At 36.4% G+C, this 19,656-nt stretch overlaps 2 protein-coding genes across 12 annotated transcripts in view; one reads left to right on the forward strand and one right to left on the reverse strand.

Moving 5' to 3' along the window:
- Positions 1-15,792, forward strand: part of LOC131131273 (serine/threonine-protein kinase BRSK2-like) — a 217,397-nt gene extending 201,605 nt beyond the window's left edge. The window contains exons 16-21 of one of the 11 annotated variants that reach the window (XM_058075838.1): positions 1,272-2,028; positions 2,130-2,178; positions 3,996-4,119; positions 6,131-6,311; positions 8,211-8,300; positions 12,506-12,811. In XM_058075838.1, the coding sequence (XP_057931821.1) occupies positions 1,272-2,028; positions 2,130-2,178; positions 3,996-4,119; positions 6,131-6,311; positions 8,211-8,300; positions 12,506-12,726 (1,422 nt within the window). In that variant the 3' untranslated portion in view covers positions 12,727-12,811. Of the gene's footprint in view, positions 1-1,271; positions 2,029-2,129; positions 2,179-3,995; positions 4,120-6,130; positions 6,312-8,210; positions 8,301-12,505; positions 12,813-12,864 lie in introns of those variants that run through there. The other 10 variants (XM_058075834.1, XM_058075835.1, XM_058075837.1 and 7 more) reach the window with 10 other exon arrangements.
- Positions 14,609-19,656, reverse strand: part of abtb2b (ankyrin repeat and BTB (POZ) domain containing 2b) — a 54,234-nt gene continuing 49,186 nt past the window's right edge. The window contains exons 9-17 of the mRNA XM_058075833.1: positions 18,739-18,874; positions 18,075-18,334; positions 17,832-18,010; positions 17,647-17,752; positions 17,475-17,577; positions 17,312-17,399; positions 16,036-16,104; positions 15,531-15,644; positions 14,609-15,446 (exon numbers count right to left, since the gene is read on the reverse strand). Coding sequence (XP_057931816.1) covers positions 15,222-15,446; positions 15,531-15,644; positions 16,036-16,104; positions 17,312-17,399; positions 17,475-17,577; positions 17,647-17,752; positions 17,832-18,010; positions 18,075-18,334; positions 18,739-18,874 — 1,280 coding nt within the window. The 3' untranslated portion in view covers positions 14,609-15,221. The remainder of the gene's footprint in view (positions 15,447-15,530; positions 15,645-16,035; positions 16,105-17,311; positions 17,400-17,474; positions 17,578-17,646; positions 17,753-17,831; positions 18,011-18,074; positions 18,335-18,738; positions 18,875-19,656) is intronic.

Genomic DNA, 19,656 nt, shown 5'->3' on the forward strand with positions numbered 1-19,656 from the left:
AGAAAATAAATTATTTTGAGGGTGGGCAAATCAAGCGCCCCTTTTTCACTTGTAAACAAACAGCACACTTGAAATGCCACATCTCGACCACGCCTGGAGAATGTTGTGCTGCTATGTTTGAAAAGAGCAAAAAGTTTGCCAGAGATCATCACACATCACATCGGCTACTCTGGGCATGTGCCCGAATACAGTATACCTTGCTGGGCTATGCCAGATAACTCCTAAGGCTCTGGTTCTCCTCTGGCTGTATGCTGAGGAATTTTCAGTGGACTTTTTTTTTTCTCTCTTTTTCTTTTTTTTCCAATAAAGCCCTTTAAAGGGTTAAAATCGGCAAAAATATGTATAAATATAATATATTTTTTCCACTTTCTTAATTATAAAAAAATGTGCATTACTATCATTTATCATTTTCACGGCAATGCCATGGAATAATATAATAATCATATTCAGCACAATATTGGCCATTTCTATTTACTTTATGCAAGAAAATAATTTACATTCAATTAATTAATTGTGCCTAATGTGTATGACATTTTATTACAATTTTTTTTTCCAGTGGACTTTAAATCTACATACAATACATATACAAGCTGTACACTGACTACTCCTGTAGTTGTGCAAGATACCGTAGGAGCAAAATGTTCCTCAAATCCTAAAGCATCGTCTCACTTAATTACCCAAATCTCTGTTTTCTACGGCTTGATCTCTGTGGAAATCCAGCTCAAGGAATACGTTACAAAATCCTAGTTTTTGAGCTAGCTTTGGGAATGCGTGCAATAAACGTATCCAGTTGACTAACCCGAGAAGCCGCTGGATTAAGGCGGAATTTTAAAACAAGATCCTCAAAGACCCAAAGAGGTTTTTTTTCCCAAATATATGCATTGAAAAAACGAATGCATTCGGTCCATGTAATTGGTTTACTCAATGTGGCTTCAATTACAAGATGAACAATCAATACCAGACCGGTAACCCCTACTGGGGGCTTTGGTGGTGGCCCCAGTTCCAATGTTAGGATCCAAACGGTCTTCCTGTTTGTATTTAATTTTATTTAACACAATTGCATGCTCATCTTTTTGTTATTCCCTGATTTTTTTCTTGTCACATTTTCTAACTGCATGTTTTTTTTCCTCTTTTTTTTACTTTTTTTGTGTATTTTTACCCTCTTTTGTTTTGCTTCCTTTGCTTCTGGTTGCACGGTGGTTCTGTACGTTCTTCCCGTGTTCGTGTGGCTATGTGGCTTCCTTCGTATTTGTATTTTATTTGATTAACAGCCTGGTAGAAAGTTTGGTGTTCCACCTCAATACACCGACTTGCCACAGTCTCCCAACACCACCCCCTGTCCTTCCCCTGAGCCAATTCCGACTCGTGCAGGCCCTCGTATCTCTACACCCAATTCACTGGCCCCGAGCGCCGAGGTCCTTCCCGGTTCACTCAACAAAACGCAGACGCTGCCGGCCAAGCCCAAAGTTGCCCCAAAGCCTCTCCAAGCCACAAGATCCAACCCGCTCCCTGAAGCGTCTTCAGACACGGCATCCTCGCCCGAGCCCTCAGCTCCATGCCAGATAACACCGCACCAACCGTCTACCTCCATGCCCCCCACGCCGACCTCCCCGCTCTCTCCAAGCTCTCCCATCCCTGTTTCGTCCACCTTAAATAGCCCCCAAGTGAGGCGCTCCCATTTTGCTGCCAACCCCCAACTCTCTGTGCCCTTCAGCCCAGTGGTGCCTCCCTCCCCTATCCGTCTGCACCACTTTCACCCCGTGACGCCCATGCCTTCCTCATACGCTGACCACCCGCCTAAATCTATCCCCCTCATACAGGTTACCCCCCATCCCTCCCCTAGAGGCAGTCCCCTACCCACCCCGAAGGGCACCCCGGTGCACACACCCAAGGACAGCCCGGCCGGAACTCCCACCCCGACGCCGCCTCCCAGTCCCTCCATTGGAGGCATGCCATGGAGGACGCGCCTCAACTCCATCAAGAACAGTTTCCTGGGTTCCCCGCGCTTCCACCGCAGGAAACTCCAAGGTAATGATACTTTTTTTTAAAATTGTGCTACACCTCAGAAAGGTGTTATCATCTTTTTGGGCTTTTGTCTCACTCTAACTCTCTAACTCTTGATTCCACAGTTCCCACGCAAGAGGAGATGTCTAGCCTCACTCCAGAGTCTTCCCCAGAGTAAGTCGGTGTAGTACTTTGGCTGTCATAGTAATGGATATCCAGATATACTACAGTATAAGTACTCAGAGGTCTGTTTGTGTGAAGCTACCAAGTCTCCTCTTGGAGGTTTATCAATAACTGGGGGTCACACTGATGTTTTTCTCTGTATTGCATAGTTATGTATTTGTTACAAAAATATCATAATTTAATATTAGGTATGACATCTTTTACATTGGTGCTCAAGGGTGACGTTCACCTGTCACAAAAAAAGCAATAATGATAACATAAAATAATATTGATATTTGTCCATTGTTTTGTATGGTAATGGTAATGGTAATGGTAATGGTAATGGTAATGGTAATGGTAATGGTAATGGTTTTATTTCATTTGAACATGCATCAGATTACAATTGAGTGCATCACATAATCAGTTCACAGTTCCACATGTCCAAAAGGAGTAGGAAGAAGCAAAGCTTATTAAATCCTACCCCTCCATCAGGTACTTTAACAATCAGTAACTGTTACATTTTTTCACTTCCTGCTTTCCATAATACAGTTTAAGGTTTTATTTTATTTTATTTTATTTTATTTTATTTTATTTTATTTTATTTTATTTTATTTTATTTTATTTTATTTTATTTTATTTTATTTTATTTTATTTTGTTATTTGTATTATTATTTTAAAAATATTTATTTTATTTTATTTGTTTTATTTTATTTTATTTTTTTTTACTTTACTTTACTTTAGTTTACTTTAGTTAAGTTTTTTTAGCCTTATGCATTATTTTAGCTGTTTGAAGATGAACTATATCAGCATGTTGAAGTATTTGTGATTTTAGAAATAAGGAGTTAGTATGTTCTCTGTAGGCGGCATTATGAATTATCCTTACTGACCTTTTTTGCAGTACATTTAGCGAGTGAAGATTGCTTTTATAGTTATTAGCCCATATTTCCACACAATAATTGTTTATTTATAATAATAATAATATATAATAATAATAATAATAATATAATTTATTTTTATTTTTATTTTTATTTTTATTTTTATTTTTATTTTTATTTTTATTTTTATTTTTATTTTTATTTTTATTTTTATTTTTATTTTTATTTTTATTTTTATTTTTATTTTTATTTTTATTTTTATTTTTATTTTTATTTTTATTTTTATTTTTATTTTTATTTTTATTTTTATTTTTATTTTTATTTTTATTTTTATTTTTATTTTTATTTTTATTTTTATTTTTATTTTTATTTTTATTTTTATTTTTATTTTTATTTTTATTTTTATTTTTATTTTTATTTTTATTTTTATTTTTATTTTTATTTTTTATTTTTTATTTTATTTTATTTTATTTTTTTATTTATTTGTTATTTTTTATTTGTTATTTTTTTATTTTTTGTCATAAACCGAAGTACAAGGTATAATTATTATATTATTGTTTGTAACATTTTAAAAGTAAAAATCAACTGAATCTCAACCTTGTTTGTCATACCATGAGTACTCATCACTCATATGCGTTTATAATTCTCCAAAAGTAGAATGTAAGATAAATTTTTATGATTTTTGCGCAGCTGCGCCACAGGTGATTGTCTCCCTTGTAGAACACACGTTCCATTTTATTGTCCGCCTTAGTATGACATGATTAGATTACGTACATTTATTGGTCCCCGGGGGGGCAATTTGTTTTCATTGACTGTACATTACAACCACAGCATTATAAAGACAACAAAGCACGTCACATACCACAACAGTAACAACATACAATCAACATACAATACTTTTTTCTTTATTTTTTTTTAAATTAATCATGTAACATTGCTTTGGTCTTTCCACAGACTTGCCAAAAAATCCTGGTTTGGTAACTTCATCAACCTGGAAAAAGAGGAGCAGATCTTTATTGTCATCAGGGACAAGCCTCTCAGCTCCATCAAAGCCGACATCGTTCAAGCATTTCTCTCGGTACAAAACCCCGACTTTATGATTTATGCTCTTTTTGCACTGCATTGTGCTGACGTGACGAAAGTGTTCTACTTTGCTATTGACGTTTTTCCCTTGGACAATCCTGCAACCTTCATTGCTATGGTTCAAAAATACATTTTTGTACAGATACTAGTACTGTACTGAGGGATTGTATGATAATAATATAAGAATTAATGTAATTAAATGTTAAAAATCTGATCTCAGAACACAAGTAAAGGGTTTTATGAAGTGGGAACAAATCAAAACTTGAGCCAGTGTGATATTTTTTGACATAAAAGTGACAATAGCTCACACCTCATACTGAGTGTGGAAGTGGTAACTCTCCTCTCAATCCGGTGCTGGCTTTTAGCCTTTTTTCTCGGATATGTGTCTCCTGAGTACATGGTGAGTTTCAGGTCTAATAATATATAGCGTAATTTATGTAGCAATTTAGCAAAACTTTAGCTTGTGCTCGTGTCCTATTTTCTACCCGATTGCAGACTCAACAGCAGGTCAAAAGAAAATCAACAGAAAGCATTCATGATTCGCATATAGAAGCTTTGCCGTCATGAGCCAGTGTGATATTGTTTGACATAAAAGTGACAACACCTCACATCCACTCATACTGAGTGTGGAAGTGGTAACTCTCCTCTCAATCTGGTACTGGCTTTTAGCCTTTTTTTTCGGATATGTGTCTCCTGAGTACATTTTGAGTTTCAGGTCTGCTAACATGCTTGTAATTTATGTCGCAATTTAGCCAAACTGCTTGTGCTCGTTTCCTATTTTCTACCTGACTGCAGACTCAAAAGCAGGTCAAAAGAAAATCAACAGAAAGCAATCATGATTAGCATATAGAAGCTTTGCCGTCATGAGCCACTGTGATATTATTTGACATAAAAGTGACAACACCTCACATCTCATACTGAGTGTGGAAGTGGTAACTCTCCTCTCAATCCGGTGCTGGCTTTTAGCCTTTTTTTTTCGGATATGTGTCTCCTGAGTATGGAGGACCAAAACTGCCAAAATAATAAATAAATAAATAAATAAAAGTGAAAATAAAAACAAAAATGAAAAAAAAAATCAAAAAATTAAATACACAAAAATAAATATAAATGGAAATAAAAACAAAAATAAAAAAATGTATCCATAAATAAATAAATAACAATAAATACAAAAATAAAAAACAAGATTCAAAAATAAAAAATAAATAGAAAAATAAATGTAGAAATAAATACAAAAATAAATATATAAATAGAATTACATATCAATAAATAAATAAAAGCACTCTGCTCTCATATGTATTTATTTCATGCTGCAGACAATGTCAGCTTGAAATGCAGAAGGAAAAACTATTCAAATGAGGGGGCGGTCCCTAAGTGTGTCTTGGGTTGAACTGTTCGCCTATTGGTTGATCGACGTTTATTTTTTTTGTGTACCAGTGTGTGTGTGTATAATAGAGCAAAACTGCAGTATTAGCACTTGTAAACATTGCAGTCTTGTTAAGTATTCAGCATGCGGGATTGAACAGAACCTATCCTCACCCCGGTTATATTTGAACAAAGTCAAACTAAATGCACGCATGCTCGTTGTGCCTGCACAGGTCAATGTCGAATATGTCCCCCCCCCCATTCCATTCCCAGAGGTACTTATTATCCCTCCCGGGCTGTGCTAGCTGGTGTCCCGACAGGAGATTGGCATCCGAATCAGTGGAATTATACCTTGAAGCACACTCTTATTAATGGAATGTCAAGCACTCCACACTACGAGGGTGAAACGTGACAATTTCACAACTCGCCTTTTTTCTTTTGGGCGTACGCATTCATTTTAGGAGCGCTATGTTCGATGACACAAGACTACATTAGTTTAAGTCCCTTACCTGCGTGGCGGCTCCTGGAGGTATTTCAATGTGGTCGTTTTCAGCATGCGTGTAAAAAATGAAACATCAACGGCGTCCCTATGCCATCACTTTTATTGATGGCCGTGTTTTTTTTTTTTTTTTCTTCGCTCCCAGATCCCAAGCCTGAGCCACAGCGTCATTTCACAGACCAGTTTCCGAGCAGAGTATAAGTCCACAGCCGGCCCGACAGTCTTCCAGAAGCCGGTGAAATTCCAGGTGGATATCACCTACACGGAGAGCACGGCTGCCACCAAGGAGAACGGAATCTACTCCGTGACCTTCACACTGCTCTCAGGTCAGGATGCTGCGGTCATTCCAGTGCAGTAATCCCTCGTTTATCATAATTAACCTTCCTCTTGTGTTAGCTTTCTGGTATCATCTCGTATGTTAACGGGTCGGTTTTGACCCGTGTATTAAATCAGATATAAAATACACTAAAAACAATAAATTAATAATAATTTGTTAATTTGTTTCTCATCTCTTGGTTACCTTCTTAGGCTTCCTCATCCATGAAAATATTGGTTTTAATACTTTTTGTGTGGGCATGTAGGCCTTTTTTTGTCACTATACTCTTCGTTTTCAATTTCCAACACCTCACATCCACTCATATTGAGTGTGGAAGTGGTAACTCTCCTCTCATCTCTCATATTCTATATTCTATATTTCTCATCTCTTGGTTACCTTCTTAGGCTTCCTCATCCATGAAAATATTGGTTTTAATATTTTTGGTGTGGGCATGTAGGCCTTTTTTTTGGTCACTATACTCTTCGATTTCAATTTCCAAAAATGGTCAAATGAACCTCAAAAGAATCATATTAATAAATTGAAGGTTCTTTTGGTACCTGGCTATTACTGAGGGCTATAGAACATATCACTTAAATCAATTAGTTTTATTTATTTTCTCATTTTAGTATTAATCACTAAAGAAACATCTATGGTGTTCGGGTCAATTTTGACCCATATATATATATATATATATATATATATATATATATATATATATATATATATATATATATATATATATATATATATATATATATATATATATATATATATATATATATATATATATATATATATATATATATATATATATATATATTTAATATTGTACCATGTACCAAAGTACGAGGTGATATGAGCATCCAATGACATAATGGGTACCATAGTGCGTGTCAATATAGTGATATATATAGCACATCATGACTGGTTCAAGACTCTTCATCCTTGTATTTAGCAAACATCAACTGCTTGTATTGTTTCTTGAATTGGCTCATCGTTGTGCATTGTTTGATTTCCTTACTCAATCCATTCCATAGTTTGATTCCACATACTGAAATGCTATGGCTAGCATAACATAGTCCTAGCATAGAAGTGTTTAAATTAAATTAAATTAAATTAAATTAAATTAAATTAAATTAAATTAAATTAAATTAAATTAAATTAAATTAAATTAAATTAAATTAAATTAAATTAAATTAAATTAAATTAAATTAAATTAAATTAAATTAAATTAAATTAAATTAAATTAAATTAAATTAAATTAAATTAAATTAAATTAAATTAAATTAAATTAAATTAAACTGTATTATGGAAAGCAGGAAGTGAACAAATGTAACAGTTACTGATTGTAAAAGTACCAGATGGAGGGGTAGGATTTAATAAGCTTTGCTTCTTCCTACTCCTTTTGGACATGTGGAACTGTGAACTGATTATGTGATGCATTCAATTGTAATCTGATGCATGTTCAAATGAAATTAAACCATTACCATAAAATGTAAAACGGGTCAGTGCCAACTTTAACACAAGAGGAGGGTTAAGGCATCATTTGTTTGTTAAAAGCAGAGATTTCATATTGGATTTGGCCAGATTGTCTAATATGGGACCCCTGACTCTATGGGGGGGGGGTGCTTAGAGTTGCTGTTCCCAGAGGTGACTGTTATCAGATGTGCTGCCAAAAAGGGATTTTCACAAGTCTTCAAATTGTGAGTGCTTGATAAGATTTCCTTCCACGCTCCCTGAGCTCAGCCGGCTTACACGGCACGCTCACACATACGCAAACTTCAGAGCGGATACGAGTTGGTTGAAACAGGAAATGTTTTGCATCAAGCGTCTACCGTCCGCGCTTTTACTTCAGTACCTGAAGGCATCTGCTCATTCTTCTGACTGTGCTTTGCGTATCCGTACGCAGGACCCAGCCGACGCTTTAAGCGGGTAGTGGAGACCATTCAGAGCCAGTTGTTAAGCACACATGACCAGCCTGGAGTCCAGCAGCTATCTGGTGAGTAGGACCTCCCCCACCCCCTCACCCCCCCCAATACCCACAACCTTACCCTCTCATCAGCATCACCTTACCTGAAGCAGCCTTCCACAGCTGAATGTGCACTAGATAGCCCCCCCCCCCCACCCCCCCCCCCCCCCCCTCGTCTTGCTCTGCTCGAAACGCGTCGCCACTCCAAGCGATTGGCTTTGCATGGCTGCCCTCGCCGCATTCCAACACTCCGAGGGTCAAAACCTTGTCAGGCTAGCCAGGCAGCCGAGATTACAGTCAGGTATGGAAAGCTGATTCATCTTCTTACGCCTACTTCCACGAGTCGGAGGCCGATCACCATGGCAACACAGCAGCTATACGCTCGCCTCCTGAGTGGATGATGATGTGAGACCGTGTTCTTCTCCACGTGGGGTTGCTTGCTCCGCGTTCTCATTAGTCATTGGAATGTTCCCTCAGCAGCCGAGTGACCAGGACAAAAGGACCTTAAGTTTCTCTTCTGTTGCTCTTTGCATCCTTTTTCAAGCCATTGTTTTTTTGTTTTTTTGTCTTATATTCTCATATTTATGGCAACAGCTCCACCTGCTGGTGAGATTGCATCGCTGTTATGTGCCTGTCTCTCAAAATATTCAATATTCATCTTTCTAATAAATGTATCCATACACCGCCATCTGATATCTGCTTTTTGGTTGGCTCAGCAGTCGTGACAGCTGTAAGGATATTTAGCAGATCATTTTTCTAGTTAGTACTTGTTTATTTTTCTATTTCATATACTTTTGACACTCTTTTCCTTTATCATTGCATAAGTGATCAATGTATTGATACACATTCTCTATTCTTTTCTCTCAATTCGGGCTGCAACTACCGATTCTTTTAATTATTTAATTATTGGATTATTTTATTATTTTATTGTTTTATTATTTTATTATTTTATTATTTTATCATTTTATTATTTTATTATTTCATCATTTTATTTTTTTATTTTTTTATTTTTTTAGTTTTTTATTTTTTATTTTTTATTTTTTTATTTTTTTATTTTTTATTTTTTATTATTTTATTATTTTATTATTTTATTGTTTTATTGTTTTATTGTTTTATTATTTTATTATTTTATTATTTTATTATTTTATTATTTTATTATTTTATTATTTTTTTATTTTATCATTTTATTATTTTATTTTTTTATTTTTTTATTTTGTTATTTTTTATTATTTTAATATTTATTATTTTATTATTTTATTATTTTATTAATTAATAATTATTATTAATTATTTATTATTAATAATTTTATTTACCGATTAATTGGTCGATTATTGCTTTGATTAATCGATTAATCGTAAACACCAGGTAGTCCGGCAAAATAATAAGATAAGATAAGATATGCCTTTATACGTCCCTCAGTGGGGTAATTTGCATTGCAAAGCAGCAAGAGAACAGAATCAGTTAAGCAGTACAAAATACACAATATAAAAATAAACAATATAAACAACCTAAGTTTTAACAAATTAACAATTTGTAATATAATGTAAAATAATACAAAATATAAATGTTTGTCAATTCATTTCAGTAAAATAAATGTATACAATCATGATCATTTATCCTCACGAGGGTCTCGGATGGTGCTGGAGCCTATCCCAGCTGTCTTCGAGCGAGAGGCGGGGTACACCCTGGACTGGTGGCCAGCCAATCACAGGGCACATATAGACAAACAACCATTCACACTCACATTCATACCTATGGACAATTTGGAGTCGCTAATTAACCTAGCATGTTTTTGGAATACCCGGAGAAACGGGTAGAACATGCAAACTCCACACAGAGAGGATGGAATCGAACTCGGGTCTCCTAGCTGTGTGGCCTAACTACTCAATCACTGTGCAGCCTAGGATATTTACATATAATAAGAAAACAATCAATGCATTACCAAAATAGTTGTTGATTAACTGGGTATTCTATTAATCTGTGATTAATCGATGAATTGTTTCATCCCTGAACAGTTCAACACAGGAAGTGACTAAACCATGAGCGATTGTTGACGTAAAATATAAGGATAGAGGTTCGGAATGATATTCCATATATAGTTCACATTTAGATTGATATGAAGAACTTAAAGGAAAACTGCCCTATTTTGGAATATTGCCCATGTAATGGCTGCCAGCCCGTGCAGCTGAGCAAGTGTACGTTGGTAAAACATCGTTCCCTCGCCCTTAACAGCTGTGCAGAACGCTTAGTCGACAGTCCGGGTTTTTGCCCGGACGATGAGTGCTCTCGTATCCCATTCCAAAAGTCATGTTTTAAACGCATCATCCACAATCTTTATATGAGACATAAATAAATCCTTTTTTTCTGTGTATTAGTAACAGGTACTTTCCATTCATGATGACATGTAGTACTACATGTAGTATTTTGGTCATTCCACTGCACCAATGCTACATACATACGTCAACAGCTCTAGTGTTCCTTTAACGCTGTCAAAACCCATTGAGACACTCCTTTACTTTTCTAGTGCTAGCTGACCACGGGGCCTTTCAAATGAGATAACGACTGTAATTAGGCGATGGTGGTGTGGTGGTGGTGTGGTGGTGGTGGGGGGGGGGGATATTTGCATACCATCTTTTCAAAAGGCCTCATCAATCTTTGTCATTATGTCCTTAATCTGAGCATACCTGGAGGACACTTGAGAGGACAAAGGAGGGCGTGGGTGGTTGAGTCAATGTTCAAGTACAGTACAACCTCTAAGGTGGAACACAATCGGTTGCAGGAAGCTATGGTAATGGTAATTGTAATGGTAATGGTTTTATTTCATTTGAACATGCATCAGATTACAATTGAATGCATCACATAATCAGTTCCCAGTTCCACATGTCCAAAAGGAGTAGGAAGAAGCAAAGCTTATTAAATCCTACCCCTCCATCTGGTACTTTTACAATCAGTAACTGTTATATTTGTTCACATTTGTACATTTATTTTTTATTTTTTATTTTTTATTTTTTATTTTTTATTTTTTATTTTTTATTTTTTTATTTTTTATTTTTTATTTTTTTTATTTTTTATTTTTTTTTTATTTATTTATTTTTTTTTATTTTTATTTATTTTTATTTTTTTATTTTTTAATTATTATTTATGTATGATTATTTATATTATTTGTATTATTATTTTATACTATTTATTTTATTTTTAAAATTTATTTATTTATTTTACTTTACTTTACTTTACTTTAGTTTACTTTTGTTTACTTTAGTTTAGTTTTTTTAGCCTTATGCATTATTTTAGCATCCCATAATCAGTTCCCAGTTCCACATGTCCAAAAGGAGTAGGAAGAAGCAAAGCTTATTAAATCCTACCCCTCCATCTGGTACTTTTACAATCAGTAACTGTTATATTTGTTCACTTCCTGCTTTCATAATATAGTTTAAGGTTTTATTTTATTTTATTTTATTTTATTTTATTTTATTTTATTTTATTTTATTTTATTTTATTTTATTTTATTTTATTTTATTTTATTTTATTTTATTTTTATACGTATATTATTATTTATATTATTTGTATTGTTATTTTATATAATTTATTTTATTTTTTTAGTTATTTTAGTTCACTTTACTTTAGTTTAGTTTTTTTAGCCTTATGCATTATTTTAGCTGTTTGAAGATGAACTATATCAGCAAGTTGAAGTATTTGTGATTTTAGAAATAAGGAGTTAGTATGTTCTCTGTAGGCGGCATTATGAATTATCCTTACTGACCTTTTTTGCAGTACATTTAGCGAGTGAAGATTGCTTTTATTCTGATTTTACTTCTGTAATAAAGTTTTAGACATGTCTCATATCAGAATCAATAACTCCTCTGCTGGAGTCTTCCAAATGTTCCTTGGTGGGTTTACCTTCATTTTTTTTTGTGGTTAGCATGTGGTTAGCATGACAGGAGACTCGGGTTCAGATCCGTGTTGGGACGTCTATGTGTGGATTTTGCATGTTCTCATCTCCTCCTCACCTCCCCGAAAACATTCAATGGAGACTCTAAGTTGTGCACAAACATTAATAGAAACATAATCAATAATCCATGGACGTATTTCCATACCCATCCCTACTGTTTCATCATCATCCTCTGCTTGCTCCGTCTACCTTGTGGACCCCACTGTTCATTCGTTTTTTTTTTCTCTCTTTCTCCCTTTTCTTCTTCTTCTTCTTCTTCTTCTTCTTCCCTCCCGCGTACCTCTAGGCAGCCCCTTGAGTAACTTGTTTGACGTAATTAAACAACTCTTTTCAGACGAGAAGAATGGACAGGTGCCCACGTCCAAGCACTGCCCCCCGCCCCCGCCCTCGCCGTCGCCCTCGCCCGTGCACGTCCGCCGGCAGGAGCAGGAAAACAATACCAGCAAATGTCCGCTCGTGTCCAGAGACAGAGTCAAGTTGTCGCTACAAGAGCGTTCTTTAGACTGAGACGCCGTCTGTCGGCTCAAAGTCGCATTGTAGCTCGCATCTTCATCCCCCCCCCCCCCCCCCCCCCATCCCCACCCGTCATCTCCACCTTGTCGTTCTTCTCAACTGTATGCTAACCTGCCTCGTTTCTCACACTAGGAATTATCCAGAAAACCTATTAAGCTCTGTCCCTCCTCCCTCGCCCCCCCCCCCACGCCCCCCCTCGATACACACACTACTCACCCCCTGAAGGCCGCCGACCACCAGAGAGACCACGCTTTTTAGAGCTTTGGGTTACCATGGAAACAGACTTCTACCTTCATCTTTCACCCTTACAGTAGAAGTAGATAAAAATACCTTTGGTGTCCCCCACCCCCCCACCTCACCCCCCCAACTTAAAGTAACCTAACCCACTCAGCCTCCAATACACTTGCCTCAAGGAGCTTTCTCGAATTTGGAGCATTTTTTTTTTTGTGTGAAAAAGACAAAGCATCACATAAAACCAGCTGACTGGAGATTGGGACGTCTTCATCATCGTGGAGAAGAGAGGAAGAGGAGGAGAATGCGGACATTTGCTGGATTCTACTTTTTTTTTTTCTGTGCTTTCTTTTTTTTGACAAGTGGAAATACTGACTTGATCCCAAATACCACTACTGCTGCAAAAGAACTTGAACTGTGACGGGGTTGGACGGACCGGACCGGGGGGCGGGTGGGTGGGTAATGTTGGTTGGTGGATGTCATAACATTGTGCTGATGTGACAGTGGGGGGGTGATGATCATGAATGATCATGAATGATCATTCATGATCTATGATTCTGTTGTACAGACTGCTATACGGTTTTCTTATGTACAAAGTCAAAGAAATGTCTTAGTTGTGACGCCATGTTTAGATACCGTCTAGGGAAAAAAAAAAAGTCACGTGTGTATTTTCCGACCAATCCAAATCATCGATTTGTCCATGGATACCTCTCACTTACCAGCAGTAGAAGAACAAAGCAACGGAACAATGTCATCAATGCAGTTGTGCTTATTTTTGTAGTTCATCTCACTGTGTCATTTCCTAATTTATTATAACTTGACTATTTATATGAACAAAGCTGTTAGCTCAGTTGAATGTTATTTATTATTATTATTATTATTATTATGATTATTATTATTACCCTCGTGTGTTTGTAAATGGGGCGTCAGAACAAAAAGAAGACATTTTTCTTCTTTTGGTCAAAGTTTAGCTGAATGACTTGTCTTTTTCTTGACTTTAATGACACGGGGAAAGATAACTTTTATTTAAAAGAAAAGAAACAAAAAAAATAATAATAATACAAAGTGATTTAAGAATGTAGACTTAGCCTCTTTTTGGAGAGAGGGAATGCTCTTTTATTGCTGTTTGTCTGTTTCATATTGTTTGCTTAAGCCGGGCCTGAGAAGGATATCATTGATCCATAGACCTTCTCGTTGTAAATAGAGCATTTAAAGACAAAAAAAAACAAAAAAAAAAACAAAAAAAAAAAACACAACATGGGGTTGATTGTGGTCTTTACCATGCTGGGGATTCCTGCTCTATACTTGTATTGCTGTGTGCATGTCAAACACCGGCTTCTCTTTGCATGGCTTTGGTGTTAATGTTCTCTCAGCCGCCAATCAACTTCCTATTTTTGTTGATTTTCTGATCCCTTTTTTTTTTCTGATCCCCTTATTTCACGCATAAATCTTTTCAAAGCAATGCCTCTTTTACCCTGTGTCACTCAACGGTGTGACGACATTGTGACGAGAATAAAGTGTGTGTGTGTGTGGGTGGGGGGGTAGTATCAATACCAAGACGAAGCAATAGCATCATGTTCACGCTCCTTTTTGTTTTGTAGAAACGGCAAAGCAAGCGGCTCGGTGATTCCGAGAGTCGGCAGAGCAGGAACTAAACAGAGACGATGTAATAATCCCCGTTTAACATCAAAACTACTGTGAGCATCCAACAAATAAACTCATTCAGTTGCCGTCTTTTTCTTTTTCTTTTGCTTTTTCATAGTCGGCGGTGTGTCAAGTCCAAAATATATCCAAGTTGTTCACTAAGAGTATATTTATTGGAATATATACACACACACACACAATTCCCATGTGATCATTCTTAAGTCTACCATGCTTAAGTCTACCATGAATAGCAAAAAACAATTAATTGGGATTTAAATACTTTCAAATCTTTTTTCTCATTAAATAGCAAAAAGTCCTTCCCATTCTCAAGTAAGTCTTTTCTTGGTCTGGTTACTTTTTTTAGGGGGTTATTCTGTATTATTTGTCCTTCAAAATGGATCAAGGCCACAAGTCCAGCCTGGCCATTCATGAATGCTTCTGTCAGATGCATTTATTGTTTTGTCCACTAGAGGGCAACAACGGCTTATTTTTTTTTTTTGGCCATTATTCTACACAAAAGCTTCCTGAGCCTCATAGAGAGAAACTGTCCCATCTTCTTCATAATCTAACTTGTAGGCCACAAGTCCAGAGGTTCCCACTCCATGCCGCCGTGCTCAGACTCTGGAGGTGACGTAAAGCGAACGTAGACGCCGAGCCAGCGTAACTTCCAGCTCCTCCAGGAGCGATTCTCCCTGGTTGAGGGCCAACGTGGACGTGGAGTTGTTGCCTGGTCGGTACCCCAACAGCAGACTCCTGAAGGTCTCCCTCTCCATCAGAACAGGCATATGCTGTAGGAAGTAGCCTTCACAGAACGAGGTCAGCTCTACTGAACCGTGGGCCTGAGAAAAGAGACACTTTGTTTTCTTCTTCATGTGATGATATGTCCGTATAGAAGATGCAAGATGTGTATGTGTGTGTGTTACCTTTGCAGTCTTGTAGATGCTGACTGCATTATCCAGGTTGATGAGCTGAGAGCAGATGAGCTCACAATGTCTCTGCAGCGCCCCCAGCTGGAATACGCACGCAGCTGACAGCAGCTAAACAATAAAAATAGACTATACTGTTACTATTATAAAAGAAAATGACATATAGAATATAAATCATGGATTCTGTAAAGGACATTGAAGGCCAATATTTGAAAACATGACTAAACTTATTATCTGACATTGCATAGCAGACTTCATACTTGTCATATCGTTGTTATTCCACAGCAGAAAAATGTCACTGATATCATTGTTATTCCATAACATCTGATACATGTCTGTGTAATGTCTAAATGCCACTAATAAGGAGACTTTTATCCTTGTGGATGCAGAATGACATTATATGATATAAAATATGATAAAATGCATACAATTCATCGGCACCAATACAAGAAAAATACTTTTATTGTCATGCAGGAACTCTCTTCGATGAATTAATTCTCACCTCCAATAAATCAGGCACTTTGGTTTTAAGCGACTCTGTTCCTCCACAGTACAGGTATGACATCATCATCTGCACATAGGTCAAAGGTCACAAGCAGTCAAGCAGCGTACAAGGCACATTTGGTTGCATTTTACGTGATTCATTATTTTTAATCAGATTAATTTATTTCCAAATTAATCATGATTAATCACCATTTCCGCTATTTTATTGAAAGAATGATAAATGACAGGGCGGGACTATGTTATAATATTAATAATAATATAATAATAAAATATAATATTGTATATATATAAATAATATAAAAAAATATAATTAATAATAATAATAAAATAAAAAAAAATATATATATATATATATTAATAATAATAATACATTTTATTTGTATAGCGCTTTTCAAAATACTCAGAAAAAGTAGAGTTGAATAAAAGCAAGTAAACACAGTAAAATATACATTAAAATTCAACATTCATTCGTTTATACACAGCTAAAACATTGGCAAAAGCGGGGCACAACATTAATAATAATAATAAATAAATAAATAGTTAATTATATATTAATTATTAATAATTAATAATGTATTCATGACTGAACATATAAATCAAACTTCAATAGTAGCAGAACATTTTGACATCATCATCTGCACACAGATCAGAGGTCACAAGCAGTCACCGTACAAGACATATTTGATTGCATTTTACGTGATTAATTATTTTAATCAGATTAATTTATTTTCAAATTAACTGTGATTAATCACCATTTCCCACTACTTTATTGAAATAAAGATAAATGACAGGGCAGGACTATAATATATTGATATTAATCATAGATTAATTAATCATATATTAATATTATATGAATGACTGAACATTTAAATCAAACTAAAGGATGGCACACATGTCTGAAAATCTATCTTTAATAGTAGCAGAACATTTGAATCACATGGATTATGAGCAATGAGGGGTTGCGTTCAAAGACACAACGTAAATGAAGTTAAATTCACATTTTTTAAAAATGTATTTCCTGTGATTTCCGAGCATACCTAAACACAACAAATTGTACTTCCGCATTAAGAGTTACATGGGAATATCCACGTATTATTTTTCTTTCTGTTTACTTAGACGGCACATACACGCATAATGAAGCCGTTGTTGTGATGTTCGGAGTGTCCCTGAATGCATCTCGCTATAGTCTTGTGACAATGAGGAAGTGTTGTTCCAATGCTGAACGCACTTGTTGTTTATGTGTTGAGGTCAGTCTAAACAAGTAGAACAGTCACCTGGAAAACATTGTACTTCACGTCGCTGATCTCAATCGGCTTGCTGGCACTTTTATCAGAACCGGAGGATGCAAGCAGATATTTGAACCTAACGGGGAAAGAAAAGCATCTCAGTGAGAAATTGTCGGGAAAATGTCTTGCACGAGAGCCTGGGTGCACTCACCTGTCAGAGGCTGTGATCAGAAGAACCCTGTGGCCGTAGAAAGGTTTGCCTTCCACCAAGAAGGTCACATCTGACATCTCCTGGTTGTTCAGGAAGTGGGGGTCTGCAGGGTAACAATAATATTAAATGTTGTTCTTGTTGAGACGAGAAGAAGAGTACTAAGAGTTCTTACCCAACTGCGCTGAGAGCGTTGCCTTCACCTCGGGGACAGCAGGAAGAGGAGCAGGACCGAAGCAGTGACTAAGAATGCTGCACACCTGCTGTATGATGGCATCGTTCTGCAAGAAGAACATTATGAAGATGCTGATGAGCCTATGTTGTTCTACTTTGCTGAACAGAAGAACCTTTGTCTCCTACCTTGGTGGTGCGTAGGATATTGAACATGAGCGGCAGGCCCATAGTGACCAGATCCTCGCAGTAATCTTCTTCTCTGATGCTGGTGAACTCTCTGAGAAGCGACAAAGTGACCCCCGCTCTGGACTGCTGCTGAGCACACCGCAGGGACTCCAGCCACACGTGCAGCTTCCACGGAACGCCTGGAGAGAAACCGTGAGTCGGACGCCATGGATGCACGGATCCGGACACTTCGAGTTACCTTACCTAGCGCTCGTAGCTCCATGGTGACGTCCAGGTAACCGTGTTCGGCGCTGTAGTAGCTGGCCTCCTGCAGAGCCTTCATCCTGGCCTTGCAGAGTCTCGCTAATCCCCCCTCTGGGGAGGGATTGGCGAGGGGGGGTAAAGGCAGGAAAGGGCAAATGCCAGCGTCCTCCCCTTCCACCCCCTCGGCGAGTATCTCCTCCAGAGACAGGACGTCCTCTTTGACTTTCTGGGGCTGAGTCAGTAGCTTTCTCAGCACGTTCCTGGCGTGATAAGAAGAAGAAAAGCGTTAAGGACGGGAACGGAGGAGGGAACTAGCGGCGGGAGAAGGTGCGGAGAGATTTATAGGCGCTCGTGTTGCATCCGAGACTGTGACCCTACGGCCTCCGCACATTGCGGAATGTGACGTGTTGAGTCTGTATTGTGTTCACACGTACTCGCGAGGCAGCAGGTGGAGACGTTTACCTCAGCAGCTGGCGCTCACGAGCAAAGGAGCGTAAAACTAAATTAGCAACTTTTAATGCAAAAACGTCACTAGGGATGTTGGTACTCATAATAATAGTCATGTGATGATGTACTCAGAGCAACAAACTCAGCATGTCTGGACCGATATATCGGTACAAAAGTCGATATTGAGCATCTCCGGTCAGAATGAAGCTAGAAGTACCTGTGTCCATGTGCTGCAGCGTGGCTGAAGCAGTTCATGTCTTCATAGAGGGACGACGTCAGGGCGTTTCCATCACACGCCTTCGATAATGGATCGGCACCTCTTGCCAGCAACAAGGTCACCATCTCATAGTGGCCTGCACGTAAACGCAGGACAGTCAGTGATGTCCACACATCAACACATAAAAGCTACATTTGTGTTATTGTATCCCAAATGACTGCTTTTTGGCCCCTGCAGTAGAGATTGTGGTTTAAATTTAACACTTTTCCACCGTAATGATGGACTCTTCACACACTGTCAGTATGACATATCTTACTTATTGTGTGAAAATATGGTAATTTTAATGGTAATGTTTTTTTTTCATTTGAACATGCATCAGATTACAATTGAGTGCATCCCATAGTCAGTTCACAGTTCCACATGTCCAAAAGGAGTAGGAAGAAGCAAAGCTTATTAAATCCTACCCTACCACATCTGGTACTTTTACAATCAGTAACTCTTACATTTGTTCGCTTTCATATTTTATTTTATTTTATTTTATTTATTTTATTTTATTTTATTTTATTTTATTTTATTTTATTTTATTTTATTTTATTTTATTTTATTTTATTTTATTTTATTTTATTTTATTTTATTTTATTTTATTTTATTTTATTTTATTTTATTTTATTTTATTTTATTTTATTTTATTTTATTTTATTTTATTTTATTTTATTTTATTTTATTTTATTTTATTTTATTTTATTTTATTTTATTTGATTTGATTTGATTTGATTTGATTTGATTTGATTTGATTTGATTTGATTTGATTTGATTTGATTTGATTTGATTTGATTTGATTTGATTTGATTTGATTTGATTTGATTTGATTTTATTTTATTTTATTTTATTTTATTTTATTTTATTTTTTATATATTA

Source organism: Doryrhamphus excisus, chromosome 6 (genome assembly GCF_030265055.1).
Source record: "Doryrhamphus excisus isolate RoL2022-K1 chromosome 6, RoL_Dexc_1.0, whole genome shotgun sequence".
NCBI classification, from domain to species: Eukaryota; Metazoa; Chordata; class Actinopteri; order Syngnathiformes; family Syngnathidae; genus Doryrhamphus; species Doryrhamphus excisus.